Genomic DNA, 27,357 nt, shown 5'->3' on the forward strand with positions numbered 1-27,357 from the left:
GCTGGCTTAGTTTAGCAGTGTGGTAGCACTGGCCGGAGCCGTTATACCGCCATGTTAGCGCTCCTTTTGTTTTGCTTATTCCGCCGTAAAGTTGTTGCCTTAAAATTCGTGATTTTAGACATTCAATATCTGCAGGATATTTCGATATAATGGAGCAGAATGTGGCTGCCGAGCAGAACATCTTCGTCGTCGACCACAAATTGAAGAAGACTTCCCAGCAAGCAGATGTCGAGGTAAACTGACATGTGCTTAACTTTTGCGTGTCAGAATTTATTTATGTTCATATGTATTTTCCTAAATATCAATTTTTAGCGCCTGGCTAAGACGCATTGGCTCAGTGACTATGCCCGGGATATATTTTTGACCATGAGGGAGCAAGAACTCCGCCGGCGGCCGATGTTTTTCCTTTCGCCGCAATTGAGCGAGCGACAAAGAATGCTGCAGTTGCTCAAACTGGCGACCCGCGCCCACAAGCTCAGTCGCTGTGCTCTGCACCTGGGTGAGCACATTACAGTGGAGCCTCGCTTCACGTACAGCTCATTGTAACTTCTGTATGTAACTTATGTTCGTTTTCCTGCAGCCGTTTACTACATGGATCGCTTTGTTGATCACTACAAAATCCGTCCGGACAAGCTTTTCCTGGTGGCCATCACCTGTCTTCACATCGCAGCGCAGATCGAAAACACCGATGCGTTTATTCCGCACTACAGCGAAATGAACCGAATGGTGAAGAACGCCTATACGGCATTCGAGTACAAGGCTGTGGAAAGGAAGATCCTGTGCTTCCTCAACTTCGAGCTGGTGCGTCCCACAACTGCCAGTTTTGTGGAGCTGTTCGCCTGCAGTTTTCTCACTCGCTCCGATTTTAAAAACTACACCGAGATGTTGGATGAGTGCGAGAGGAACCATTACATCCAGCCATATCAGCGATATATAAGCTTCGAAGAGATGCTGTCCATGTTGGCTCAGTTGCTGCTTCGCATGGCGGATTACACATTGCACAGTGAGTACGGAATTGCCAAGGAAGCAGCATGATACCAAAAATACCCTCAGTTTCCAGATTTGCCAATGATCTGCCATCGCTTTTGGCTGCCGCCTGCATTGCTGCAGTTCGCCAGGTCAGCGGGGTCCGGTGCTGGTCGCAGTACCTCGTTGGGCTGACCTCTTACACCGAGGCCCAAGTGGAGCCGTACATGAACATCCTGACCGACTATCATTATTACCAGATTATTCAGCCCGATTACGACGGTCCCTCCATTCAGATCAACCAGAATTTAGCCAGTCCCGATTCTGGATTTGAAGAGTCCTTCACTGAAAACACTAACGTGGTGGTCTCTGATGAAGTGGTCACAGTAGAGACCTACAACATTATCACCGTGCAGTTGCAGGATCCACCTCCACATTCCACCACTTTACTTCCCAAAGAGCAAACAAAGTTGAAGCGGCCGCGCTTTGAAGACGATTCTGAAAACCTCCACCCATTGAAACACGCCAAAGTGGAAAGTGATCCCAAAGATTAGTAACACAAGGAAAAGAAGAAGCTATTTCCATTTGGAGAAAATCCAAATGGTTTAAAGGTGAAATGACATCGGTTACGTAGATATGGTCTTGTTCAATTGAGTTGAACCTCACCCATATTATAATCGTTATGTTATGCGTTAATATATATGTAATTAATATATATTTGAAATTATCTTATAAACTTATGAATATAAAATGTCAAAAACTCAACAAAAAAGATGTATTATCAACTAAAAACAACAAAGACATTATTAATAATTTGCTAAAAAACAATGGCCCTTGTTTAATTTAATCAGACATTTTCGGGAGCTTTCAAATTCAAAATTTCTTATAACTAAAAAGGATTACAATTAAATTTGGAATGCCAAATTAAAGATGTCAGTTAAGGAACAATAAAAAGGTCATTAAGGCTTTCTTATTTTTACATAGGTTGTATGACTTAAGATTGAGTTTTTACAAAAAAGAAACGAGATAGATTTCGGAACTCAAGTAAACTCTGGACAGTCTCAATACATTTATAGCTTCTCGAATGCGAAAAGATCAAAATTATCTGATATTAAAGGATGTAATAGATTGTTGCCAGTGCACAGAAAGATTAATTGATTGTCCAAAGATTACCCTTTGTACCTACGATTTCGTGTCGTTAAAATGAAATCAATTTAAATATGAGTGTTACTCATTAGAGGATAGCACACACACATCAATTTGATATACGTCTCACATATCTAGCCTAGCTCTTAAATGCACAAGGCGGGAATGCATCGAGGCGATTCGGGGAATCGGTGTCGGAAGGAATGAAGAGTGTCAAACTAACTAACTTACTTAAACCTGCATTGCCATCCCAGTAGTGGTAAGTGTGGTAAGTAGTTTCGTGGGCAAAGGTGCTGGTAAACATAAAAGTAGCTTGAATTTACAACATTTACATCAACAGGACATCTGTACAAGGATTGGCTTTCATCGCTGCATGTCGCGTCGCTTCAGCACGTCGAAGATCACATCGGAGGCGTTCTGTTTGTTGCTTGGACCAGACTCGTCCTCCGAATCGGTTTGCTCCAGCAATGGCACCGTCAGTGTGGAATGCGATTTCACATGGACACCCACAATGGCACTGCCCTCGTTGAATTTGTACTCCCCAGGGGAAGACTCCTCATGGTCGTTTTCAAGTGACAACTCCTGCTGCTTCTGCATCTCCTTCATATTGGAGTACTTGTGCAGGAGATGGCAAAAGATACCCGCCAGGCAAATGGCGAGGCCAATGGTGTTGATAACACTCAGGTGGTCGTTCCTGATGGTCACAGCTAATGCCAACTGGCAGATATCCTTGAATATCCCAGCTATCGAGAGCGTCAGACTGGAGGTCTTGCACAGCACTAGGAACTCGCTGAACTCCATGAAAAAAGCGAGCAATGCTCCCACTGTTATCCTCGCAATGGCCCAAGTTATCTCATTCGAGGTGTGGTTGTGCAGATCTTCTATCACCACGATGAGGTTGGCACCTGGAAAGGATTGGTCATAATTAAATGTTCATTTTTGCACACTGAGCTACAAGCAAACCTTCGATTCCAATTACGAGGGGCACCAGTGAGGCAATCATCCACGGCTGCATATAATATATCATGTCGATGGGATTGTGCAAGCCTAGCTTCGATTTCTGCATTATGAACTGCGCAAAACTCCATCGCAGTCCGCTGCTCAACGAGGCGAAAAGGATGAAGAAGAAGCCAAGGGCATTAAAGTCCGTTGACTTGTAGGTGAACATCAGAAGGCCAATGCCTATGAGGCCCACAATCGAGACCAGAGACCAGCTCTGAAAGTAAAGAATGCCATTAATGCATAATCATAATTGGACAAAAAAGGTGCATAATTCGCTTTCACTTTTGGGGTTTCAACAATTCAAATCTACTTCAAAGAAACTAGACCAGCAAGTTTCTAAACCAGTTTAGTGCTATTTTTATTTCCGTTTATATTAGCTAACTGATAGCCATCTGCTCTAAAGTTATTACCAAATCATTGCATGTTTATAAATATGCCAAATTACTTATCAACAAGTAAAATGACTGGGTATATGGATTGCTTACAATTAACTGATAATAATGCAACATTTGTGGTCTACAAAAATAATATCACAGATAATGTTTTTTATCTTTCCTTTATCGTGTTGCTGTTGGAAGATAATAGTTTATCATTCAGTGATTTTTTTTGGTAAATGTTAAGTGAATTAAAAAATGTTTCAAAATCATTAAGGGTTATCAATACAGTTAGTGAAACTCTGTTAAAGATTAAGATATGTATTTCAGGACAAGCGTTTTCAACTCAAATTACTCTATCACCTAGATAAGAAGCTTAAAAAGTTGTAAACCTTTTTGCGCATGTGAGTTTTTGTATACAATTCAATAGATAAGGCTCATAAAAACTCTTTAACGTGTATGTTCTCTATTTCAGTCTGTATTAATTGGAAAGCCCATTGTCTTACCTTCTTTTCCAGTCCAAAAGCGATGGCGAAGAGCAGGATGAAGACGATGGTGGAGGACTTGGTCATGGTGTAGAGGGAAATGGGTACCAGAGCCAGGCCCCAGTTGGAGAAGCCAATGTCGATGGCACTGGCCACTCCCGTTGGTGCCATCTTCCTCAGGGCGAGCCTCCAATCCAACTGAACCCGCGACCGGCCCACTCGCATCCTGTAGATTTTGCGCGCCGTGGCCGCCAGAAGGAACTTCACAACCAGGTGATAGGTCACGATGGTCAGCGGAAAGGGCATCTCCCGGTTAATGTGCGTTTGGTAGAATGTCAGCGATATTGAAAGCGCCAGATACAATAGGATAATGGCCAGTGTGCCCACGGCCATCTGCATCATCATGCTTTCCTGGGCCAACGTGGCCGTTTCGGTGCTACCCGGTGTCTCGCCGGATCCGGTCGTACCGCTGGCGTACTTGAAGTTGCTCTGCCGCAAACGATGGCCATTGCTCAGCTGCGACTGCTGAGCTAAATGGAGCTCGATCTCCTCGTCTTCTGCATCGCTGGCATTTCCATTTCCGTTGCCACCCGCCTCACCACTGGTATTCAGCCGCTCGTACTTGGCCGCCACCATTATGTATTATCGGAAATGCCTGAGAACAAAAGATACAGCTAGTAAAAGGTAAATATATAAAAAAACGCGACGCGGCAACTTACTTCTTTCGTTATCTTGAAGTCTACGTCCATATGTATCAATATGTTCCGGGTGTTTCGCTGCTTTTCAGCCCCTCTGCCTGTTATCTGCTACTACTCTATATGCATATATGTATTCAGACTCGGTCGTACAATAATGGAAGTTTTTTAATGGCTTTTTACGGTGCCATTTCAAGCAAAACTTCTGTTTTTCGACTTCGTTTCTTGCCAACTGTTTATACACAGGCAGCGATGACCGTTCAGCTTGTTTCCCGCCAGATTTGACTGGCGTGGGAGGAGCAGTACAGCGAGTTTTGCTAGAAGTGCCAGCTCTGGTGCCCAGTGGGTGTGCGTTATCGATATATCGATTGCGCGAACTTGTCAAAATTATTTAAACAGCTTTTATTAAGATCGTTGGGTTTTGTTTGTATTTTAAACCTATATAAACAAAGCCAGTAAAAAGATTTGCAATCCCATATGTTCAAAAAGTCCCCTATTATTTAAAAAATCAATAGCGTTGGATTGTAATTTACGTTTCTTGTTTTTTATTCACTTGCATCTGCTCGACAGTCACCAAACATTAAATATGCCTTCGATTTAAACTGTAAACACAATCAAATGGGTCAAAGTGCTCTTAAATAAATGCATTTCGCGTGCCAGTTGCATAGGATTTTGCTAGAATTTCTTGAACAACTAGGTAATTGATAACGTATTCACATAGGTAAACGCTCATGTGTCATCTTTGATCATCCTTTTCTATGCTGTATTTAAATGCTTGAGGACCACGGGAGCTATTTACACAAAAAAACAAATGACAAATATAAGAGAATGAGTGACTTTACATAAGAATTTCACATACCCAGCCGAACAGCGGCTATAATAGTTCCAAATAAGATGAAATTGAAGCGGACCTCGGAGGCCACGCGTTTTTGCTCCTCGGCGGGATCGGGTTGCGACTGCTGCAGGCGGAACATCTTTGATTTAATATATTATTTATTTATTTACAAGGAAAACGTGCGAGTTGCGCCGAAAAAGTATTTTAGAGTGACCGTTCCTGGTTGGCTCAAACATACAGTCCGGCAAATAGTTCTATATGTTAACATTCAGCACAATGAAAACAATTTCATTTTCAAATTGGGCATAATATGTTGATGTATTTTAAGTAAATATAATTTTATTTATATTCAATCAGCAATATAATTACAACTGTTAGTTAACAGAGGCTAGCATAAGTTGATGTATTTTAATTCAATATAATTTTATTTATATTCAAACAGCAATATAATCCAAACTGTTAGTTAACAGAGGATAGCATAAGCACAGCTGCAAACCAAAATATCTAAGTTTTCCACCTCTTTTCAAATCTTTGCATCGGTATATTTCGGTATATTTCCAACATTCGTGTGGTCACACTAAGCGCAAGCAAGGATAAAAATCCGTGAGTATCCTGCTCGCCAAAAAAAGGATTTTTAGTTGATTTCAGCAGCAGCAACTCGTCGGATTCGTTGCGCGTTCAAAGCTAAAGAATTCTCTCCCAAAAGCTCGTACAATTGTAAAATCAAGGCAAAAGAAAAAGAAAACACAACCAAAATGCGGTGCGGTTTTAAAAAATAAATTTTCGAATCCTTTTTTGAAACAAAGTGTGCTAAAGGCACCAGCGACACAGTGAAGCAAAATATATCGAGCAGTGCAGTTAGTTAAATAAAAACATAAAACAAAATGTCGACAGTTGTGGAACAGGTGAGAGGAGTCAAAGTAATGCCAATCAAATATCGCAAAGGACCTCTTATGGGAGCCCCTTTTAATTTTCCCAGCTTATATAAATGCAGATTATCAGCAATCGGGCGAAATGTTACGGTATTTTGCCTATAAGACCGCCGACTGCGTAACATTCAGTGTCAGTGTCTGCCAGTCTGCGAGATTGTGGGTGTGTGTGTGTGCGCCCATTAGGGTGGCTCAATTTCAAAGGACGAACCAGGAGTCAAGTGCAGATTTCACTCCCTGATTAGTCGCATTCGTAACATTTAGTTCCTGTAAAGGAATTTATTGAACGGAGTTCTGAGAATAGTAATCTTTTATAAATACTTGTTTTTTGCAAGAAAGAACTAAAGTTACTGATAGCAAAATGGTATTTTAATATGATAATTTACTTTTTTTTAAGTCCCTGGGGATGAGCCTCGAAATAAATCACAGAAGTAACCGAAAATATTTTTGGAGTCACCCTAACTTACAGGATACTCCCGCCTCTGTGCCGTGGTATGCGTGCGTGTCTGTGCCTGCTTGTTTTTGCATTTCCATGGCAACGTAGCGCCAACTTCCTGAACGCCCGCCGCTTTCGATTTGACAGTAAAATTCGATTAATTTCTAATCGGCAGAAATCAGTGTGACAAGTGCAGACGACTCCTGGCCAAATATAAATAGCTGCCATTTTGCAAACCATTTTCAATTCCCCGTCCACCCACATAGACACACACACACACACAGAAGTGCACAATACAAACACAGTTACAGCCAATACAAACACATTGACGCGACGTAGCTTGCAAATTTGCTGTTTGCTCTTGTCGGTGTGGGTGAAAGTGTCCTAGTATCGGTGGCCTGGTGTCGGTGATTTGACATTTTGTTGCACAAAATCCTTCATCCTTCAACCAACGATTGCCGAGCGCCTTGGGCGATTTTCAAGTGCAGTCACACTCCCCAATCGACTCGACTTGACGTCATAAGTGCACATGGAGGAGGTCGCTACAGTGGAGCTTCGAAATGCTACAACAGGAGTGAAGCTCTATGATAGATTAACTAAGTAATCAGTTTTTATCAGCAGGCTTACAGTTTTTAAGATATGATATTGAAAACCTATAAAATGGATTTATAAGTTTACATTACCTTTGAGAAATGCGGCATCGTTGTCAATTAGCAAAATAAACATTTACATGTGAATTTAGTATTCTATTTGCATTACTATTTGCAATAATTATATGTGGTTTTTCCAATTACAAAGCAATTAAATAATACCACAAAGTTCTATATTAATAATTCTCGCAAATATACTTTTCAAATTGCTTAATTGATTGAGTTTTGCTTTCTATTTGTCAATAAATCTAAAAAAGCAAATGTGTTTTTTTCCTTACAAATAGAAAAGTAAATGTTTGAACAAGAATTTAATTTATTCAATGCAATATAATTTAGCCCTTCTGACCCAAATTTCTGTTGGCATTCATTCGGCGAAAGGCATTCGTATAAATTATATTAAATTCGTTTGAATTTCTACTATAAATTATATTAAATTCGTTTGAATTTCTACCAAGTAAATATGTTTATGACTGGGAATGTTTTCAGAATTTATTAAAATATTAGTTTAAATTAAATTAGTGAAGCCTCAATTAGAAGATCATTTAAAACTCTTCGGTACTTGACTAAATTAGCCTCAACTTAATCAGATTTAAAGATTTCCTCGTTGCGCCACCAACTTTTCCAATTTCATTTAATTCCTGCACCAAATCCGTCTCATTCCCTGCCACTGTGGCTTTAATCAATTCCCCCAGCTGGGAACGTGGAAAACTTAATATTCTCCTGCTGGAATTTCCCCGAGTCGCGAGTCCTGTGCTCTGCTTGATTTTCATCCTGTCAAGTCAAAGTCAGTGGAACTTTTGTTGCATACTTTTCTGGGCGCGCATGTAGCGCGAGTCATTACGTTTTATAGACTTTATAAGAAGTTTCGTTTATGCAGTTTGCTCAAAACTTTGCCTCACCTAGGTGAATGAATGCATGTGCTGGCTTATGTATCTTTGGCTCATTCTTCCACTCGGAATTGTGGCGGCAGGACAAACAATTCGCTGTGGTTCCTCCTTTATGGCCGGCCATTAAAGTTTTTGCTGCCATCAGCGATGGATGTAATGTTGAAAATCGGAGATACTTTTCATGCGGATGGCAAATGCTGCGGTCGTAAAATTAATTTTCAGGAAAGGAAATCTGTTAAACCAAGTTTGAACATGAATAAGAAAAGTGTTAACAAAGATACCCAAACAAGCTCAGCTTTCGAGTTATGAAACTAATTTTACAAGCTTTAAGAGTCATTCTATTATTTCGCGGATTATAAGTATTAGGGACATTGTGTAGCTCTTTTAAAAATCAACTAACTTCTCAGTTTGTCTAGCTTTGCCTGATATCTTCTTCTATTACTCATGGTAAAATATTTCAATGCTTTAATTTATGCGGCCATAAAGGCCAAGCGCCTGAGATACTCGTACATATAGTATATGTGCATAGGCCAACTATGCGCTCCCCTTTTCGGCCACCTTTCTAGCCCCATTTGTTGTTACGCGAGAGGCCTCTTTTCCCACTTTTCCCACTTTTCCACGTTCCATCCCCCAATTCTTTGTGTTTTTTTTTGTGTGCGCCATTTTGTCAGAGCATAAATTACAACTTCAGGTGTAGTTTTGCAGGCGGGGAAAGGTGAAAGCACTACCGTCTGTTGCTGTCGCCGGTTGTTGTTGTTGTTCTTGTTGCTTACATAATGTTAATGATGCCGCCCCAGCCGGCAAAATGGAAAATGGGAAAAACCCAGGTGGGTGAATGGGAGGTCTGCCAAAGGGGGAAACTCGTTTCAAGCTCGCTACCAAAAACAAAAGTCAAGAGAAGAGCAGCAACTGTCGCTTGTGACCTACGTGTGTACAATGGCCTCTAGTTTACAGGATCTGTATCCTCTGGCTGGCTGATGTCCTGCGTCCTTGTTTTAGTCATTAAGTTAACATTTTTCTACTTTATAAAGGCACACAAAAATGTATTAAATAAACTCTTGTATTGTAGGGCAAGAAATTACGGGAAAATACGGCTGCATCATAAATGATAAATGACTGCTAAAGCATACTTTACAATTTGGAGCATTTATTAAAAGCAACATTTCTACGATTGCACAAATCTCCCATTTTGCGAGCGACTACAGCGCCCTTAATCCTTTGGTCTCCCATATCCTGCGATAAGTGTATACATAACATCTGCTGACTCATGCTTTTTTCATCTCTTGGTTGTGCGAACTCGCTTTTCCATTTCCTTTTCATATATGCCGTCCCCTGCATATTATTTCAATTTGGCGGTGCAACAAAAGAGTTTTCCCCAGTTGCCCCTCCCCCCCCCCCCCCGCGCTTTCCGTTGTGACTCACATGGCGTATGCGTAATGCAAGAGCAAAAGCAAGTCTGCATCCCAAACCAGTTTTCCCCAAGGATAATGGAGCTCGTTATGCTTATTTGCCCGCCCACAAACATGTGAGTGAGTGTGTGCCGTGTATGCTGCGAGTGGAAATTGCACCCGAGGTCCTGACATCCACACACACACACACAAAACGAAAGGATATGTGCGGGGTTCATGGCCCCAAGCTGACCGCCAATGGACTGCACGCCGTAAAATTGCTTGCCCTTTGTGCATCCTTGATGTGTTCATCTGTCCCGGGCACTCAAGGTCAAATCCTAGATGTTTTGATTTAATTTATTGCCGCATATATTTGAGGATATGGTGTGGCAAAGGCTTACAAGTTGAAATATTATTTTATTGTTGTATACTCTTCGACACTTTAAAAAAAAAAATGGCAAAACTAAATGATACAGAAGCCTTTGCTGATTTAAAGGGACATTTTGTTTTGCAACTTAATTGGAATTCAAATTTCATGCCTTTCATATACTAGTTGAAAAAGTGATTTTTCAAGCAAGGCTTTTTGGTTTTCCCCCATTTCCACGGCGGTTTTCTCCATTCTCCTGTTGCCTCGCCACTGAAAAGGCAATATTTTCCTTGTCTGCCTGCCTCTATTTATCTTCGCCTTTGTCTCTGCCGTATTTTGATTGCTTTTCCACACTCCCACAATCTGAGGTGACTCAATGTCTTGCTCATTTCCTTCGTGCGGCCGGAAAAGTCGGAAAACTTCGAGTGTGTGTAGTGTGTGCGGCATTTTCTTCATCTGCTCTTTGTGCTCTTTTGTGAGGATAGCTGGAAAAGTTCCAAGTGTGTATGACTTCATAAGTCTCCTGCTCGATTTTCTCTCGAATTTCGGTTTGTTTTGGCCGGCTTGATTAGCATTTCACTTGTAGCCAATAGAAATGGGAAGATTAATTTGGCAATGGCTTTGTCTCTGCGAGAAATCAATTATATTGAAAATTGCCAGTCTCGAGCTGCTTAAGTTGATGGGAAATGTTTGAATGAATGCGGGCAAGTGTTCGAATCAATTCAATTTGATGATTTCTATGTATGTAAATTGCTGTAAGGCTTAGGGATTTCCTAAAATAATTGCGAGAAAATTCATTTTGTCTGGGAAAATTGACAATACTTTTGCACATTTTTGTAAGCTTCTTTGTTCTTCAAATGCAAGTATTTAACACGATTATATTGCAAAAGAGGAGAGCTTTAAAAATGCGTCTCAATTCTCAAACGAAAAATACTTTTCTAAGTAATAAAGCTGAGCCAAAATCAATATTTTCATAACCTGCTTCGATTTCGGCATTCGTGTGCCAACATTTACTCATTAATTTGTGATGTTTTATCCCCCATTTTCTTGGCTTTTCTTAATCAAGGACCTTTGCACCACTGTTGGCACCGCCATTTCCACCACATTAGGCGTTATCTCACGCTCCAAACTTGGCTTTTCCCCCAACCCCCCCCTGACTTTCCCACCCTCCTACGTAGTCACCCAATTTTGCCGGCTCTTCTCAGTTACTTCGATTGCGATTGCGTTTGCTGTCTGTTTTTGATAGCAACGAGTATTTTCATTTTGCCATCATTTTCTTCATGCACACACGTGTGTGAGTGTGTGTGTGTGGTTTCTTTTCTCATTTTCGTGATTTTATTACTTTTACTTTTTACGATTTATTTGCTGAAATTGCTTATTTCCCTTTTAGCCAAAAAAAAAAGAAAAGAACAGAAGCAGAAGTGGAAATTGGCATTTTGGGGGTTGGGGCCGATTGTTATTATTGTTGATGCCACTGCTGCTGCATTGCTGCTTTATCTTTCTGACTTTCTTTAGTTTCTGCTCCCCACTTTTCTCCTTTGTCCAATTTCTCTTTATTCGTCATAACTGCTTTTGGCCAGGGAAAATTCAATCAACGTTTTGTTTTTAATCGATTCCTATTGCAATCCCCTCTTTACCCCAGCTTTTCTTCGCTTTTCCCTTAGCTTTTTTCTTTATCTGCCAGTGGCAATGCTCTCTCAACTTTGTCCATATGCACTATGTATAAATGATGCGCTTTTCCTACCCCCTTTTTCATTAATCATACGCCACGTTGCACCCACATAAATACTCGTAGTTCCCCTTCTTCCCCTTTGCAACTGACATTGCACACGGATTTTCCAAGTCTCTGAACACACACAGATAACGGGGAGGGGAGGTGCAAAGGATATGGAAAGCCCGAGGAAAGCCGGGGGAAAGCCGGAGGAAAACCGGCAGGAAGGAAGATGAAAGACAAATAATTCTACAACCCATGGCGACACAATTTGCATAGTAAATATTTTAAATGCCAATTAAAATTATTAGAAAAGTTGGATGTTTTGTTTGCAGCATTATCGTGCGTCAACAAATGTACAACAAATTGTTATTTGCTACACAAACTAAGTAAACAATTTATTTATCATTTGCCCAAAATAACAGGTATATCTTTATTTTCAATTGGAAACAGATGTGGTCATTATGTTTTCATAGGTTCATTTAATGTAATAACTAACCATCTTATGCTTCGTTATTGCACCTAAAATTAACTATTTGTATTTATAATTTAATTAGAAAATCGCTGGTTTAACTTTGCAGATGAGTTGATGATTTATTATGTGAAATTTTGTTAACGATTGAACTTGAAAACTTTATCCACATGCATCATATTAGGCTCAATTAAATTCCATCCAAAAAGTTTACGGCTAACGAGATTTGGGAAATTTCAATTTGCCCCCAAAAAGTTTGCGCTCAACAAATTGAGTTCGCTTGCATGCATGAAAAAAAAAAAGAATAAAAACAAAACCGTTGGCTCTTTAAACATTCAAATTTTGCGTAATTGACTAGAAATTGGTATTAGCCACGCACATACGTGGTTTTTGCCCCCTGCACACAATTTGCCAAATTGCACGGATACTACCAAACAAAAATGAAATAAATATGGGGGGCGTGGACAAAAAAAAAACAAGCAGCAAAGCAAAAACACTGAACGCTGAAATGTTCCCTAAAAATTGCTATCTAAATTGCAAATTTTGCGGCCAGAGTAATTGAAAAACATAAACCGCCGCCTGGTTTTTCCGCTTTTCCCGTGCTTTTCCTGACTACCGTTCGCCATTTTTAGTTATGCAGCATGGGCAGCAAATTAAATGAAAATCGAGCTAAAAATAGCCGGCTGAATGTGTCGCAGCCGCAGAGCAGATAGCCTTGCCTCCGCCCCTTTTCTATATTTTCTACATTTTCCCAGCCATTTCCCCGCAACCCACCCATTTTTCCCCTTTTTCCCCCATCGTCACTTTCCATCTTTCAGCGGTACAATTACAAGAGTGTTGGGGCAAAATGCCTCAATTTACGGCAAATGGCCGTCATCGATTTCCGCTTCGCGTTATTCGATATGTATTTTAATACACTGCGAAATTATTATTACAATCAGTCGATTAGTATTGTAGAACTTTTACAAATTAGCACACTTTCAAATAAACAAATATTTAAATATAAATAAAATATTTGTGGTTTTTAAAACTTTAAATATAAAATAAATATTAAAACCACCTTAAATATTTTCTCGCTCTGTACAAAAAGGGACTTTTGGAATTTCGTGTGTGCGTGTGTTGTATGAAATGATTTCGACATTTGGTTTACTCTTTCACTTCGTAACTCGTTTCACCGGCTTTTCATTTTTATGTATTTGACATTTTGCGTTATGCGTTCAAAATGTCATCAAAATGTGCATAAATTTTGCGCGTCTTTTTTTTTTTTTTGTGGGGCACGTGTGTGCGTGTTTCGATTTGAATACAAAACGATAACTGCCTCATGTAAGTACATACATACATATGTACATATGTAGTTCAATATTTGGCAGCGTTAAGCTACAAGCGTATTAACATAATGTGTCAGGCGAAAATTGCTCGGAATATTCAACCCGAAACAGATAGGCACAATAAGAAATGCGCCCGGATACATACAATTCACATTTAGGGCCCTTCTGTGCGCCAAACGATAATGCACAGTGGTTATGCTAACTATTTTAATTGGGATAAGTAAGTTGCTTAAAAGGAAAATAAAGCAAATATCATGAACTAGTACGGTATTGGATTTATAAGCGTAAGTTAAAGTAATGCAGACCAGTTTATTAACATCTAAAAGTTAGTACCAAATGTAAGGCATAGACTAACTATAGACCAACTATATGTACATATCTACTAACTATAGTATATACACAGACTTTTAGCTAGAAGATCCTGATTAAACAGCATAAATTTAAAATGAAGGTGTCGTGGTAAATCGCTCTGCAAATTGCAAAAGAACACTAAGCGATTGCCGAGCATTCTAAAAAAATATGATATTGAATGGTTTGCCAGTGCAACCATTATCCTAATTACACAGCCACACACCCAACTAGGACCACTGTCGCCTTGTTACACACACAACACACACACACACAGCACATACACACATCCTCATATCGAGGAAGTCATAGAGAACTTTCAGTTGACTGAAAAATATGACGACAAGTTGACGCAACTCGGCGAACTGTCAGGCCAAGATGAGGCATTTTTCCAGCTGAGGGATTTCGCTTCTCCCGATGCCACAACCCAGAACCCAGAACCCAGAACTCAGAGCCCAGACTTCTCGTTTATTCGTGTTCCTTCAGCTGTCAGTCGGTGCACATCGCTTCCGCCGCTTAAGGACACTTGGAAAAATAATGTTGAAAAAAAGTTTCTTTGGAATTATTATACACATAATTTTAGTTTTAGAAATCAAGAAGTGAGTATTTGAAATCACTTAAAAAGTTGTTGCAAATTGGGCGCCTTAAGAAAAGAATGAGTTTAAGTTGCAAATGTTATTGTTGCATACGCATATGCTTTAAATAATCAATATTATGATTTAAAAAGTGTTAATTACTTAAGTGGAAATTTTCCTCCATGTGCCTAGGCTCATTATTTGAAGTCAAGTTTCTTCGACTGCAGGACATCCATGAATAGGAAGGGCGGCTGGAGAGTCGAAGTGAACGAGATTGGGTGGGAAAACTGGGGAACGTCACGTATGTTTTTGTGCCCAAGCATTCGCATAAACATTCCTCGTCGGGATCTCGAGTTGCCCCGGCTCCATTTCTCTCCTTTCCTCCTCGCGTTCTCGCATCCTGCATCCTCGTATGCTGGCTTCTCATCCAGGACATTGGCATTGACAGGCTCGCGTCGCTTTGCGTTAAATGTCAGCGCTGCTACTGGCCCCAGTTTTATTTCCTTTGCGCTGGGGGTCACGGCAATTGACCTTCCATTCATCATCCAACGAGGTTGTTTGCCCAAGCACTCTTGTGTGCGTTTTCCGCTGGGAAGGCAGTTCCGCTGCCCATTGATGTTTACCGCATTTGTTTATCGATTGAACCAGGAAAAAGTCGCGAGTTTTGGGTTACTGAAACAACAAGCTCGAAATCGAGGTGGCCGGGGCCTTTGGGTAATCTGTAATTATCCCCTCAAATGAGGCTGAACAGTAAAGTTAGTTCATCAAGCAGAGGAAATACACAATTTAAGGTTCTAAGGGTGCCTAAAAGTATCTGCCTTTAAAATATAAGGCATACTTTTAGCCACCTTTTCTTATGCGAATTCAAGGTTGAAGATAATAATATCAGTGATTTATAAAATTATATAAATTTTCAACTAGAAATCCCTGCCTACTCATCACACTTTGTAATGATGCGAATTATTCCTATGTTGCAAGTCTAAGTTGGAGTCCACACTTCCGGTTCGTACATCCTTGTAAGTCCTTGTGTGGGGAAGAAGGAAAATGATGGGGAAAATGAGCAACCGAATAACTGTAAATAAGCAGTGAAGGAATGTGGCAACATCCTCGGTAAGACTGATAAGAAATTCTCCCGCGTTTTCCTGTTGCTTTTTTTTTTCGGCACAAAAGCAACAAATGAAAGACAAAAATGCTTGTGTAATGAAAGACTTGAGCAACATAATAAATAATGACAGGGACACCGAACTCCCCATTTTGTTTTATTTTTTTCTGCCATTTTCTCAAGCTCTCCTTATTACTTTCTGGGTTTTCCAATGCACTACTCCAAGCAGAAGAAGGATGACAATTAGAAAAGGCTCTTCGGTGAGTCATCAGCGTGCATGGGAAAACTCGACGAGCTGCTTTTCCTCTCTCCGAGCTCTACGTTAACTGTGAAAAATGAGCAGCGAAAGGATTGAAGTGAGTTTCAAGAAACAAAAAGGAGTACTTGAATCAACTTTTATAGCTCGAATCTGACATAAAGTTGTAATAAGTTGGTACAAGCGGGTTTTGTGCTTTGGTTCAGAATTAAGAGCACTCAAATGACTTTAGAACTATGTGGTTATAACAAATTATAAACGCATTTCCTTTGCTATCTTAAATTTATAGCTAATTAATTCATTGGAGATCATCCGTCATTTATATTGCGACATTAAATTGTCACTTTAGTTTACTGATAGTAAAATAAGTGCCAAATGCGATTTTAACCGAACAAGATACATTTTATGGCCATAAAACGTGAATAAAAAACTATAATCTAGCCAATTTTTCATTTTACAACGTAATCCTTAATAATCAATTAAAAATTATTAACAAAATGCAAAAAAATAACAGATTATTGCCATTTAGGCCCCAAAAACACAACTTCGTTTAGCTTGTTAAGTTATTTGTGTACATCAAAACAAAAAGCATTTAATAAATTATTGAACAACAGGCCGCTAGCAAAAAACCTAACATAAATGTGGGATAAAAACAGAAAAAAGTGAAAACACGAAAAAGGCTTTAATGACCAAAGGCAAACAAATCATAGAGGGAAAACAAGTACATATCATATGCCGGGAAAATGTGTGTAGGATGTATGTATGTATGTACCTAAACTGAAACGGAAACTCACACATGTGGAGGCGAAAAGCAAACTTTTGGGCCAACTCTTCATCAACTTGGCATCTAAAAACACCCCGACGGCACTTTAACCGGTTCCATTTTAATTGTTACCGCCTTCTTCCGTTCGGCAAATGCTTTCCAAATTAATTAATAGCATTGTCTGTCTTTGGCAATTTGCCACGCCCACACACACAAACTATAAATTGAATTTTCTTATGCGTTGCTGGCAGAAATGGAGTGCGAAGAAAAATTATTTGGCTCGAGCTGGAAAATGTGGGAAAAATCGCAAAAGGGGCCAACTCAGCGAAGACGTGGAAGCCAAGCAACTGGCACACAGGCCGAAAATCCTTTTTTAATTAAATTTTCTGTACATTTTGCAGTTTTTAGGTTTGAGCCCAAGCGACAGGCGACATTCGACTTTCCCTCGCCAATTCATGTCGCTCGTCGTATGTGACGAAAGGAAAACTCATGCGGTTTTCCAACGCTCTCAAGGAGTCCAAAGGAGTAAGCAAAGACAAAGTTTCCACTGGCGACATTCTGGCTGCAACTCCTTCTCGTTTTTGTGTCAAGTTAATCCAATTAGTTGTTTGCCAACGTAGTTTGCACTTTGATTCCCGACCATCTGCGACGCGACTCGCAACTAAACTCCCCAACTAAATTCCCCAACTTAATTGGACAAACCGGAGATGGATGAGTACTCGTATTGATATTGATAACCTCGTTATGGATTAGCAAAGGTCGTGACTTGAATACAAAGAAAGGGAAGAGTACTCAGTACTCTGCTAACTTCTTTTTCAAATTTTACAAGCTGAATTGAATTAAGTAACTTTAAAAAACATTGTTCATTACTTCAATTTGAATGTTCTCTAGTACTATTATACTTTATTCAACATTTGATACACTCAGTTGTAATAATAATTATAAATAAATTTTAGATTGCTGATTCTGCTAGTAATAATAATCGTCATCATTGTAATCATTGGTTTTGCAAATTTCTTTGCTTTGAAGTAAAGCTGATGATTTTCCTTCATTCGAAAGTGTTTTGGCATTCTTAAGAGTTTCTCTTTGTTTCAAGTAAAATTTCGAGCAACGACTATTCGGTTCTTGGGTAGGCAGTATATTATTGAGGGCCTCTATGCGCTGATCAATTTGTTTTTCAAGTGAAATACGTTGTCCATTATACGTATTGAAATTAATTTTTGCGTTTATCTTATCTTCCAACTGATTCTTGTTCCATTTTACAGCCTTGCGTAATAGGTCAAGATTTTCTGTAAATTCCGAATTACCCATGCATTCACGCTCATATTTAGTTAGAATATTTTCAATATCAGCGGTTATTGACTTATCGAGTGCAGCTAAGGGTTCCAGTGTAGTTTCATTAGTTTTCAGATCGACTGGGGATGTCACCTAAAAGATATATATATTTTTTGTTTACCATAAATTACTATTTTGGGAAAGGGATTCCTATATTTTACCTTTGCTGTCGTTGGGGTGGTGGTGCTTTCACTGCTGGGAGAAGACTCACTCTGTAAAAAGTCAATTAGTTTACTAAGTCAGAAATTATTATTTTGGGAAAGGGATTCCTATATTTTACCTTTGCTGTCGTTGTGGTGGTGGTGCTTTCACTGCTGGGAGGAGACTCACTCTGTAAAAAATCAATTAGTTTTGATACGTTTTGTTTACCATAAATTACTATTTTCGGAAAGGGATTTCGCATTCTTTAATGCGTTTTTAAATATGCCTATATTTTACCTTTGCTGTCGTTGCGGTGGTGGTGCTTTTATCCTTATCCTCCCTCTGTAAAAAATCAATTAGTTTTGTTTCGTCTAAAGATTTTAAAAATTTAACCGGGGAAATGATCACGCCTCCCATTGCGCCAACAATTATTCCCAGTGTAATTAGGCTCCAAATCCAAATCATCTTGTATAGAAACTTCTGTTACCACAATGGTTCTACAATGGTTTTTGAACTTACCACCGCGTTTTTATAGTTTTCGACTTGGGCTTGTAATTCTAATTAAGATAAAGGAAATAGAAAATTCTTTAAGGCCTGTCAGTTAAATATTTGTGTGTCTTATCTCCAGGAAAACATGGGCTTATTGACAAAACGCAATGGCATGGTTATTTTGTAAAATGTCTTTTGTGACTGCCAGTTAAATGCTTTCCATATGTTTATGTATTATATTTTACCTAAATTGTTTCACTTTTAACGATAGTTATTTATGTACTAGAAACACAAAGTGCTTTTACATTAGTATGTAAATGTGTTGGGTCTGATTAAATGCTTATAAAGGCCAAAGCTCTCAGGTATTATCTCTTTTTGGGTTCTCTTCAAATGATCTCTCTTGTTTCATTACACTCTCAATGATTTTCGAATTACTCCCTGCTTGTGTGGCGTATAATCCACATTTACACTGCGCTTATCAGTTGTCAAGAGCTTCAGATCCATGTACTATACGATACGCTACCCTGTGGATTGTGGGGTGTATGAAATTACTAGGTCATTGTGCATTTCCTAAATAAATTATTTGATTTATATGAACAATTTTCAAACGTATGATCTATTATGTAGTTTGTTTGATTAGTATGAACTATTAACTTACAGTAATTATAATATTTGCAAAGACATTTTAGAGGGTATCTAACCTTTCACCCTGGCTTAACCCACTGATTAATACCTTATCTGCAGCAGATGCTGCACGTTATGGGTTAAGTTCCCCCCGCTCACAAATTCCCCGCCATGACGAGCATTTTTATGACACAGCACGCTCAAAGCTTTATAAAATGAGGTTTTAAAATTAAGCAAAAAAAAAGGAAATGAAAAAAATGAAAGAAATACCGGGAGAGGAGATCCACCGGCAAAATAATGAAGCTGTCCGCAGCATTCTACGGAGTTCGCTGTGTCCGTGCCTTTTCAGTGCGGGTTCTGCAGTCGAAACCGTGTGACACTTTGCGTCCGGTATGCGTTGTTGTTTTTCCCCTTTTTGTTTTTGTTTATTTGGCTCTCCGGAAGCAAAATTAATTACAAAATATTTACAGCTCATAATTTCATTTTGCGTGCTCACTCAATTGCAGGCGGCCACAGCGGGCAACCCCCAGGCAGCAGAGATATCAACTGCAACAGCAGCAGCAACAGCGACGGCTATAACTGCCACGCCCCCTGCCACAAGCAGCGCCCCCACGGCAGCGGAAATTGAGCAGCTGCAACAGGCGCTGATCGAGAAGCAAACGCAGCTATATGCCCTGGAAACGGCCTGTTTGAGGGAAACAGAGCGACAGGTGGAGCTGGAGGATAGTGTGATAGCGTGGCAGGATAAGTACGATCGGCTGTACGAGTCGCACAAGCGGGTTCAAAAGGTCAACCAGAGTCTGGAGGACAAGATGCTCAAGCTGGTGGATCGAAATGCCGGCGAAAGGGCCCAGTTGACCAGCGATGTGGCCACTTTGAGTGTGCGACTCGCCCAGGCAAACTTCAACATCGCCAAGTTGCAGAGGGAAATCGTAAGTACACAAGTTAGTTCTATCAAATGTTGAAAGTTATTGAACAAAAAAAAGGTGACAAAAGGGTATGCAACGTACCATAATGTGTTGTATTCTGTCAAGAATGTAGTAGTTGTAGTGTTTTTACAGTTTTCTTATCTCTGCGGGAAGACACTGAACCTGTTGGCATTGACATCATTTTTGATGATTGCCGTCAGCTAACGTGAAATTCGGAATTAAAAAAGCTTTTAGTTCATAGTTTGCTTCCTTCACAACTTATCAAGAAATTAGTTCTTTAATTTGTTAAGCAAAATCGAAAATAAGAACTCCGTGGTATCCATTATAAAAGTCACTTTTAGCAGCCCAGCTGTTTCCTTCTTCCTTCCATGACAATTTTGTGATTTCAAAAAAAGTGAGGAAGCCCAAACAGCTTAGAGTGGATTTCCGATTTGGCCAAGACCAAGTCTCGAATATAACAGCTGCCACAACCAGTTGAAGCCCCCAAAAATCCCGCTCCTCCGTCGGATTTCGATGCAACCAACTAATTGGCCGCCGAAGTTCTAAGAGGAAACACAAACACTTTTAAGTCTGGCTGTGAATTTCGGTTTTTTTCCCCATATTTTTGATGGCGCGGAAGGTAGACCGCTGGAACTTAAAGCAGCTTTCAGGGGGTTGGAGGGGGTGGTGGTGTTCGCTTAAGGTCTAAACAAATGAAAGGCGGCAAAGCGTTGAAAACTCCGAGTTGCACTTCTACTTACGACAACTTTGCACGCCCCGTTTTGTAGTTTGTTGCGTGGGAAAAACTAGAAAACTTTTCCAATTCAGTTTTGTTTTTGCCATGCTGCGAAAAATACGAATATATCTGCTGGCAAAAAAAGTTTTCAATTAACGCAAAACAGTAAAAATGGAATGAAGTGAAAGCAGGACGACGAACCATATCGCAGGGGTTGGCCGAGGGAAACCTTTTAAAGCAAGTGAGGTGTTTGCGCAAAGCGATAGACCATGTTGCACGCAATTAGTGCGACATTGGCCAAAGAGATGCACTTGGAGAAAAAAGCTAGTTAAGTTGAGTGTCTAAAAATTAGAGTACGTCTTGAAGTTTGAAGGTATCTGGTTGCCTAAGTAAAAATCAAAAAGCTATTCCCTTATAACTTTTAAATTTAAGGTACTTACCGATTTTTAGTTTTTCAAGTTCTTCCAATTTTTAAAATAGTTTTTTAATTGACTTAACTTTATTTCAAGCCATATATGTACGTATATATCTTCTTCGCCTGACTTTTATCTTTTTGGAGAATTTTTGAATAAAAAGTTGCCTAATTTCTTAAATGACAACATTGCATTTGTGTTAAGTGCAGACAAACAAGTGGGTTGAAATGAGCAGAGTAGAAGCTGAACTGAAATTGAGGAGGTGCTACAGCTGCAACTGCTTTATTAACTTGTTTTTTGCTCGCTTTGTTGTTTGCCCCATCGCTTTTCCGTTGCTGCGTTGAGTGTTTGCGCAAATTAATACTTAAAAAGCATTTCCACCTCTTCAGAAGTTGCGCAGTTTCTGTTACGTTCCGCTTGACTTTGCTTTGTTTTTCCGTTGCTGTTTTTGTGCAGCGTTTTATTTTCGTCCTGGCTGCCACTTTGGAAAACCCTTTTTTTTGTATTTCTCAAGTATGCAATGCTACTGCAAGTATGCAATGCTTTTTAAGCGGTTTTTGGACCCGCTTCTCAAGGATCCAATGATGTTTTCAAGCGGTTTTGTCACACACACACAAGTGCAGGGAACTGCATTTTAATGGCAATGCATTTTATTGGTGATCAAAAATAATTGAGCCATTGTTTCGAGTATGCTGAATTTGATGATAAATTTTTAAGGGTTGAGAGCTTAAAGTCTTATGTTTATTCTTGGTATGAAATATATGTATGTGTTGAATCTTTTAAACAAGACTGCGAAAACTCAAAATGAAAAACCGCACTACGTATACTTAATATTCTCCTCTCCTTTCCTAAAAACCCCTTTTTAAATACTTACATTTTTTCAGTCGAAAGTTATAAAGTTTGTGTTTAAGTTAGGGTACTTTAGCCTTCATAATTCCCCGTTTCCAGATCATTTTTCATTTGCCATTTTTTCGCCGTCTGTTTGCTTGCAAGTCTACGAATTTTTGAAGTGAACGAATCAGACGAGACAGAAATGTAGATAGGGAGTTTTCGATGGTGCAGTCTGGGATGAGGAGTATGGAGTGTGGAGTGTGGAGTATGGAGCGTGGAAACAACAATGTCAATAACCTCTTTGCCAGTTTTCGTTGAGTTCAGCAGTTGGGCCAGCGTTCTCTTCCTGTCACTTCCTTCGCATTCCGGATTCCGGCTGATAAAAAATCAGCACTTGGTCATGGACTGTCGCTGCGTCACGTGCCTGACTGCGGATCTCCCGATGCCATTTACCTTCTGGCTACCTACGTTCCTGGTCCCCCAATCCGCTCCTTTGTCTACCCCCCATCTGTTTTGGCCATGGTTCGTTAATCTGACAGTGGCTTTTTGCATGATAGCTCGGCATTTCCGTTGCAAAACACTTAGTCGCATACTTGCCCGATGCTTCAGTTTCAGCTCATGGTCCTGGTGTCCCCCATTCAGAGCACATCGCCAGTCCCCCACCAAAGTTGCCTTCCCTGGATGTGTCCTGTAATCCTCCCAGGGCCATCATGCTTCATTGTTGTTGCCTGTTATTATTGTTTACCGCTCTTACGGGAAAATGCTGGCTGAAGAGCTCGAAACACAGGGCATTACAGAGGAAGAAATAGACAAATTGTGTTATGATATAATCTCTCACGGTCATTAATTTCATGGCCAGTTATCGATGCTACTTGATGGCTGTGGGGAATAGTTGTATGCTAATTCAATATATCGAAGTTTCATAAACAAAAAGTTGTATTTTGTCAACTAATTAATAAACGAGTTAGATTGTTTGGAAAGTTTGAGTTTTGTGTGCAGCGCAAAATGCTTTTAGAGTAGTTTAATCTAAATTTAACGATTTAAATGTTGCAATAATGGGGATTTAAGGAATGTTGCATACTTTACGACACCATTGATTTACTTTATGCCAGTCTAGCTTTATTTATTACTGTGTACTTCATATTGCGCTGCTTCCGTTTATGCTTTTAAACCTGGCCCCTTCTGCTTTTAAATGACTGCCATCCTGGCTCATTCTGCGGCTTCGTTCGAATATTTTAAATCGCCTGCCAGAGGGAGGCAGACACCCAGGACAAAAACAACAACAACGACAACAACAACACCATCGTTAGCCACGCCCTCCTTTTGTAATTCCCACTTGCATTAAATGCCGAGCAAATGTAAATATGCTCAGGGGCTGTCAACGTTCCCTTCGCTTCCGCAGTGTCCCAATGCGTTGCAACTGGAGCAGATAAAATGCAGCAGGACTTCACGTGGCGGTCTATGTGAACCGATTCCCAATTCCCGCTGGCACCATCCAACATCTCTGCGTTCCGGGCTCTCAATGCCCATCCTGTCCCTCGTTCCACAATAGCATACCTCTCATTCCACTTTTCCATCGCTGGTTTTCCCTGCTTGGTAATGACGCGCTTGTGGTTTGCCTTCTGGTCTGGCTGCTCTGGATACTCTGGATGCTCCTGGGCTCCTGTGCGCTGTTCCTGTTCCTGGACCTCTGGCAAACGTGTGTGTAATTAATGGGTTTCACCTAAAACACAGTGAGAAATTAAGGCAACTTTAGTTATGAAGAAAAGAAAGTTGGGCGTCATTTGTCTGAGTATCAAAAGCCTGACATTTTCTTTATAACTCAGTAATAATTTGAGCTAACCTTAAGTATAGCTGATAGCCATTTTCTTGCAGTGCCCCACGCACTTCAAACCTGTCCGCTTTTGCAGGGGATTTGCCCCTGTTGCATGCCCCACTTTGCTGCTCAACAGACCGGTGCCGGTGCAACATGGCGTATGAGCAATTGTATTGTAGGCCTTGTTTATCGGCTGATAAGCTGGGCCCAAGAAAGTATGTATTGTCTAGCAAACACGTTTTTCTCCTAGTCAGTTCCTCAGCTTCCCTTTGCAGCTTTTGTGGGCGAGTGCGCTTAATTCCTTAAAAGTTATTTACATATTTGCCTAATGTGGCATCCCCACTAAGCACTCAGCCAGCTAGCCGGCTTAGGTGGGTGTGTGGTGTAGTGGTTGGGTGGTTGGGCGGTGCTTTTTGTGGTTAAGTGTGTTGAGTTGGCTGCTGTTTGGCTTGCCAGTTGGCAGTTGGTTAGTGGGCTTCTTGGGTTGATGGGCCCTGTTAAAATTGCTTTTTGGGCCCAAAAACCCAATCTGTCTGTGATTTAACCGACAATAAGCCGAATCAAATAATAGAAATTCCGTAGTGATTAAATTATCAAATGCTGTAAGTGGGCTCTCGAGTTGCTAATGAGACAGGGCAGGCATCGCATCCAGTTGTTTAATGAAATTTTGCAGAAGATTAAACCAGATGGTTGAGAAAATAAATGAGCAAAACAGCGAAGCTTATTAAATATTTAAGTAGGATTTTGGATAGCTTATATTCTGTTATGAATTTATATGCACTTTGAATAATTTAATTTGAAAATGCTTTTCATTTAAACGCAGATTCAGTCTGTGTAACATTGCTATTCTAGTCCAACGTGCACTGAATTTTAATTAAATGCACAAACAAATTGTTAGCAACATCATGTATTTTTTCTATGCGCAAACATTTGGATTTTTTAACAAACTGGAACACAAACCATTGTTATTTCCCATAAAACGTTCAGTTTTAATTTTCACAAAATCCATAGAAATATTCCGCCCTTTTGGCTGTGAAACACTTGATCCCCAACCGGCGCTGTCATAAAGAATATGCGAAAATCCGGCATTCAATCAACGGGCATCGTCGCCTCTATAAATCCCACGTGCATATCCCCTATAATACCCATAACTATACGTTATCTGCGAGTGAAGGCAAAAGTAAACAATTCGGAATTCCTTTCCACTCCATCCAGTTCTGCCCAATGCCCAATGTCCATACCAATGTTCATGTCCACAAACATTTTCCAGTTCGTTTTGCGTGTTCGGTTCGGTCTTTTTTAATTTCCCCGCACAAACAATGGAAACGGTTCCGGGTGCATGTGAAATGAAGCAAAACAACGACAGTGGCAGTAGCAACACGACCGGAAAATATGCGGCCAAAATGCACGTAGACGAGCGTAGAGCAAAATCGTAAACCGTAAAACACACGGAAACACACGAAAACTGAAAGTTGAACCGCTCGAAAACGGAAAAAACACGGCCAAAAAATAGAAGTTGGGCAGAAGAAAAAACTGTTTCATATTACAGCAATAACAGTGCGGAAAAATCAGAGCCGAGTTTTCAGTCATGATACGAATCCATTTTGCCTTTGGTTTGGGCCACATAAAACCTAAATGCTAAAAAAAAAAAAATAGGGCAGAAATTACCCAAAAAAACACAGGTGCAAAAAGCTGAAGTTTGGCCAAAAAAGGTGAATTGGATGGGGTGGTGGACAAAAAAAAGGGAAAAAGATAGAAAGGAAGCCATAGACACACACTAAATAGCCAAGGCAACTGGCCAGGATGTGCAGGTTTACATGCTACCAAACTTTTCGGTCTATAAATGTCTATTCGGGCGAAGAAAGCAGGCAAACGGATCCGGCCATATACATATACACCTAGCCAAAAAACCGACAAAGTAAGTGGGTGTTGGTGGATAGGTAAATTGACTGATACTCCCATGCAGATGGATGGTTTCGATAAATTGCACACATAGCTGGGCAAACTGGTAGGTGAAAGGATATATAGATCAGCAGGCAGATTAATAGATTCTCAGGTGGATGGATGGACAAAGAAATTGGGAAACTAAAGAACAGCTAGTGTATTCACTTTGGAATCTACCAATCTACCTTTCTATATCTATAATAAATTTCAAAACATTTATAGCTAGGTATTCAAACCTGCCTCTAATTATAAACGCTTGCCCAACCCAAACGCTTGAGTTGAACTTCCTTGCGCCAAAAATAAATGTTTATAATTGCTGAAATATAAGATAAAATATACATACACAAGCCCAAGAAAAGCGTAACATCTCTTTCTCATACCATTTTACCTATTTCTGCCCTTGCCACCCAGTTTCCTTGGCCATTTAAGTGGCAGACTGTTGCTCGTGCGCCGCGTTTTTGGCCCAAATGGCGGCCTTTTATTTCGAGCCCTTGCAACAAATCGATATTTTAAGCATTTTAATGTCTGCGCCAAACGCAAAACGTTGGCGCCAAGTTCCGAGTTCCTTTTTACGTGCCCGGGGTTGAGTGTCCGTGTCCGAAGCCATGTCCATGTCCGTGCTTGTGGCGCCATCTATATATACTTAAGTACACTGGCAAAAATGCTACCCAAATCATTATAATTATCAGGGTGATAATAAGTTATAAGGTGTGAAATATTACAGCTGCAAGGAAATTACACAGCTAATTCTTGAATAAAATCAATCTTTAATAATTTATAGTATACAATAATATTTTGCGTTAGTAACAATTAATTTTTTTCAGTTCAATTTCATAGCTGTTTTAGCCTTAATTGAGGTTCAACCCTAGTGCCGCCGACTACATGTGCAGTTCATATTTTTTATGCAATTAGCCTTAATTCGGTGAATCAATCATGATAGCCGCTTTACTTACTTCGCCCCAACTTTGGTCTCTCATTTATTTTTAGTGGCCGGAATTCACATTTTAACCCTCTAGCGCCAACGGGGGTGCTATATTTAGTTCTACATACATATGTGTGTCTCCATGTGCAGAAGCTTTAGTTTTGAGAGCAATTTAAGCTGAAGTGGGTTGATTTTGAACGGTGGTTGGATTTGCATGCCAAAAGCAGAAAATGCTCAAGTGGCTGGATAGATAAATTAATGTGGCAGGTAGAGGGAAAACGCTCAAGTATACTTTACATAAATGTGGCCAATTCTAGAGCTCAAGATGTTGAAGAACCGCTTATCGAAATCAGTAGAAGCATCTGATAAAAGCCAATTAGAAAGTCTATCAACCGGTTTCTAAACCGTAATTGAACAAGTGCGCTTCTATTAAACAGTTCAGGGAAATTGTATCCGATACTGTGGCCAAAGAGTTCAGAAGCA

General features: G+C 40.0%; 5 protein-coding genes across 11 annotated transcripts in view; 2 read left to right on the top strand and 3 right to left on the bottom strand.

Moving 5' to 3' along the window:
* Positions 1-22: 22 nt before the first annotated feature.
* On the top strand, positions 23-1,731 carry LOC6532828 (cyclin-J). Its single transcript, XM_002093529.4, has 4 exons — positions 23-233; positions 313-499; positions 581-1,003; positions 1,054-1,731. The coding sequence occupies exons 1-4, from the start codon at positions 150-152 to the stop codon at positions 1,518-1,520; spliced, it is 1,161 nt and encodes a 386-aa protein (XP_002093565.1). The 5' UTR covers positions 23-149; the 3' UTR covers positions 1,521-1,731.
* A 672-nt stretch (positions 1,732-2,403) lies between these two features.
* Positions 2,404-4,920, bottom strand: LOC6532829 (solute carrier family 35 member C2). The gene is made up of 4 exons (XM_002093530.4): positions 4,693-4,920; positions 3,995-4,628; positions 3,076-3,328; positions 2,404-3,017 (listed from the first exon to the last, which is right to left on the bottom strand). Exons 2-4 carry the CDS (start codon positions 4,607-4,609, stop codon positions 2,476-2,478), a joined length of 1,410 nt encoding a protein of 469 aa, XP_002093566.1. The 5' UTR covers positions 4,610-4,628; positions 4,693-4,920; the 3' UTR covers positions 2,404-2,475.
* A 270-nt stretch (positions 4,921-5,190) lies between these two features.
* LOC6532830 lies at positions 5,191-5,721 on the bottom strand. The gene is made up of 2 exons (XM_002093531.4): positions 5,528-5,721; positions 5,191-5,459 (listed from the first exon to the last, which is right to left on the bottom strand). Exons 1-2 carry the CDS (start codon positions 5,640-5,642, stop codon positions 5,425-5,427), a joined length of 150 nt encoding a protein of 49 aa, XP_002093567.1. The 5' UTR covers positions 5,643-5,721; the 3' UTR covers positions 5,191-5,424.
* A 415-nt stretch (positions 5,722-6,136) lies between these two features.
* LOC6532831 (tight junction-associated protein 1) overlaps positions 6,137-27,357 on the top strand; it is a 40,056-nt gene continuing 18,835 nt past the window's right edge. The window contains exons 1-2 of one of the 5 annotated variants that reach the window (XM_015194141.2): positions 6,137-6,408; positions 19,811-20,236. In XM_015194141.2, coding sequence (XP_015049627.1) covers positions 6,388-6,408; positions 19,811-20,236 — 447 coding nt within the window. In that variant the 5' untranslated portion in view covers positions 6,137-6,387. Of the gene's footprint in view, positions 6,409-19,568; positions 19,695-19,774; positions 20,237-27,357 lie in introns of those variants that run through there. The other 4 variants (XM_039374201.1, XM_015194142.2, XM_039374200.1 and 1 more) reach the window with 4 other exon arrangements.
* On the bottom strand, positions 17,591-18,704 carry LOC26535540. Of its 3 annotated transcripts, XM_015194145.3 has the most exons (5): positions 18,585-18,701; positions 18,489-18,533; positions 18,331-18,381; positions 18,212-18,262; positions 17,591-18,143 (listed from the first exon to the last, which is right to left on the bottom strand). In XM_015194145.3, exons 1-5 carry the CDS (start codon positions 18,654-18,656, stop codon positions 17,685-17,687), a joined length of 678 nt encoding a protein of 225 aa, XP_015049631.1. In that variant the 5' UTR covers positions 18,657-18,701; the 3' UTR covers positions 17,591-17,684. The 3 variants fall into 3 exon arrangements, with proteins under 3 accessions (XP_015049631.1, XP_015049630.1, XP_015049632.1); XM_015194144.3 differs by lacking the exon at positions 18,331-18,381 and having other exon boundaries at positions 18,585-18,703; XM_015194146.3 differs by lacking the exons at positions 18,212-18,262; positions 18,331-18,381 and having other exon boundaries at positions 18,585-18,704.

This window comes from Drosophila yakuba, chromosome 3L, assembly GCF_016746365.2.
Source record: "Drosophila yakuba strain Tai18E2 chromosome 3L, Prin_Dyak_Tai18E2_2.1, whole genome shotgun sequence".
NCBI classification, from domain to species: domain Eukaryota; kingdom Metazoa; phylum Arthropoda; class Insecta; order Diptera; family Drosophilidae; genus Drosophila; species Drosophila yakuba.

Bases quoted from the DNA above. Each gene is read 5' to 3' on its own strand.
- LOC6532828 (XM_002093529.4), top strand. From the start codon at position 150: ATGGAGCAGAATGTGGCTGCCGAGCAGAACATCTTCGTCGTCGACCAC. The intron at 234-312 runs GTAAACTGACAT...ATCAATTTTTAG, and splicing joins CCCAGCAAGCAGATGTCGAG to CGCCTGGCTAAGACGCATTG. The intron at 1,004-1,053 runs GTGAGTACGGAA...AAATACCCTCAG, and splicing joins GGCGGATTACACATTGCACA to TTTCCAGATTTGCCAATGAT.
- LOC6532829 (XM_002093530.4), bottom strand. From the start codon at position 4,609: ATGGTGGCGGCCAAGTACGAGCGGCTGAATACCAGTGGTGAGGCGGGT. The intron at 3,329-3,994 runs GTAAGACAATGG...CTTTACTTTCAG, and splicing joins CTTTTGGACTGGAAAAGAAG to AGCTGGTCTCTGGTCTCGAT. The intron at 3,018-3,075 runs GTTTGCTTGTAG...AATCCTTTCCAG, and splicing joins CCTCGTAATTGGAATCGAAG to GTGCCAACCTCATCGTGGTG.
- LOC6532830 (XM_002093531.4), bottom strand. From the start codon at position 5,642: ATGTTCCGCCTGCAGCAGTCGCAACCCGATCCCGCCGAGGAGCAAAAA. The intron at 5,460-5,527 runs GTATGTGAAATT...TTGTGTAAATAG, and splicing joins TATAGCCGCTGTTCGGCTGG to CTCCCGTGGTCCTCAAGCAT.
- LOC26535540 (XM_015194145.3), bottom strand. From the start codon at position 18,656: ATGATTTGGATTTGGAGCCTAATTACACTGGGAATAATTGTTGGCGCA. The intron at 18,263-18,330 runs GTAAAATATAGG...GACTTTTTACAG, and splicing joins CCACCACAACGACAGCAAAG to AGTGAGTCTTCTCCCAGCAG. The intron at 18,144-18,211 runs GTAAAATATAGG...TATATCTTTTAG, and splicing joins CCACCCCAACGACAGCAAAG to GTGACATCCCCAGTCGATCT.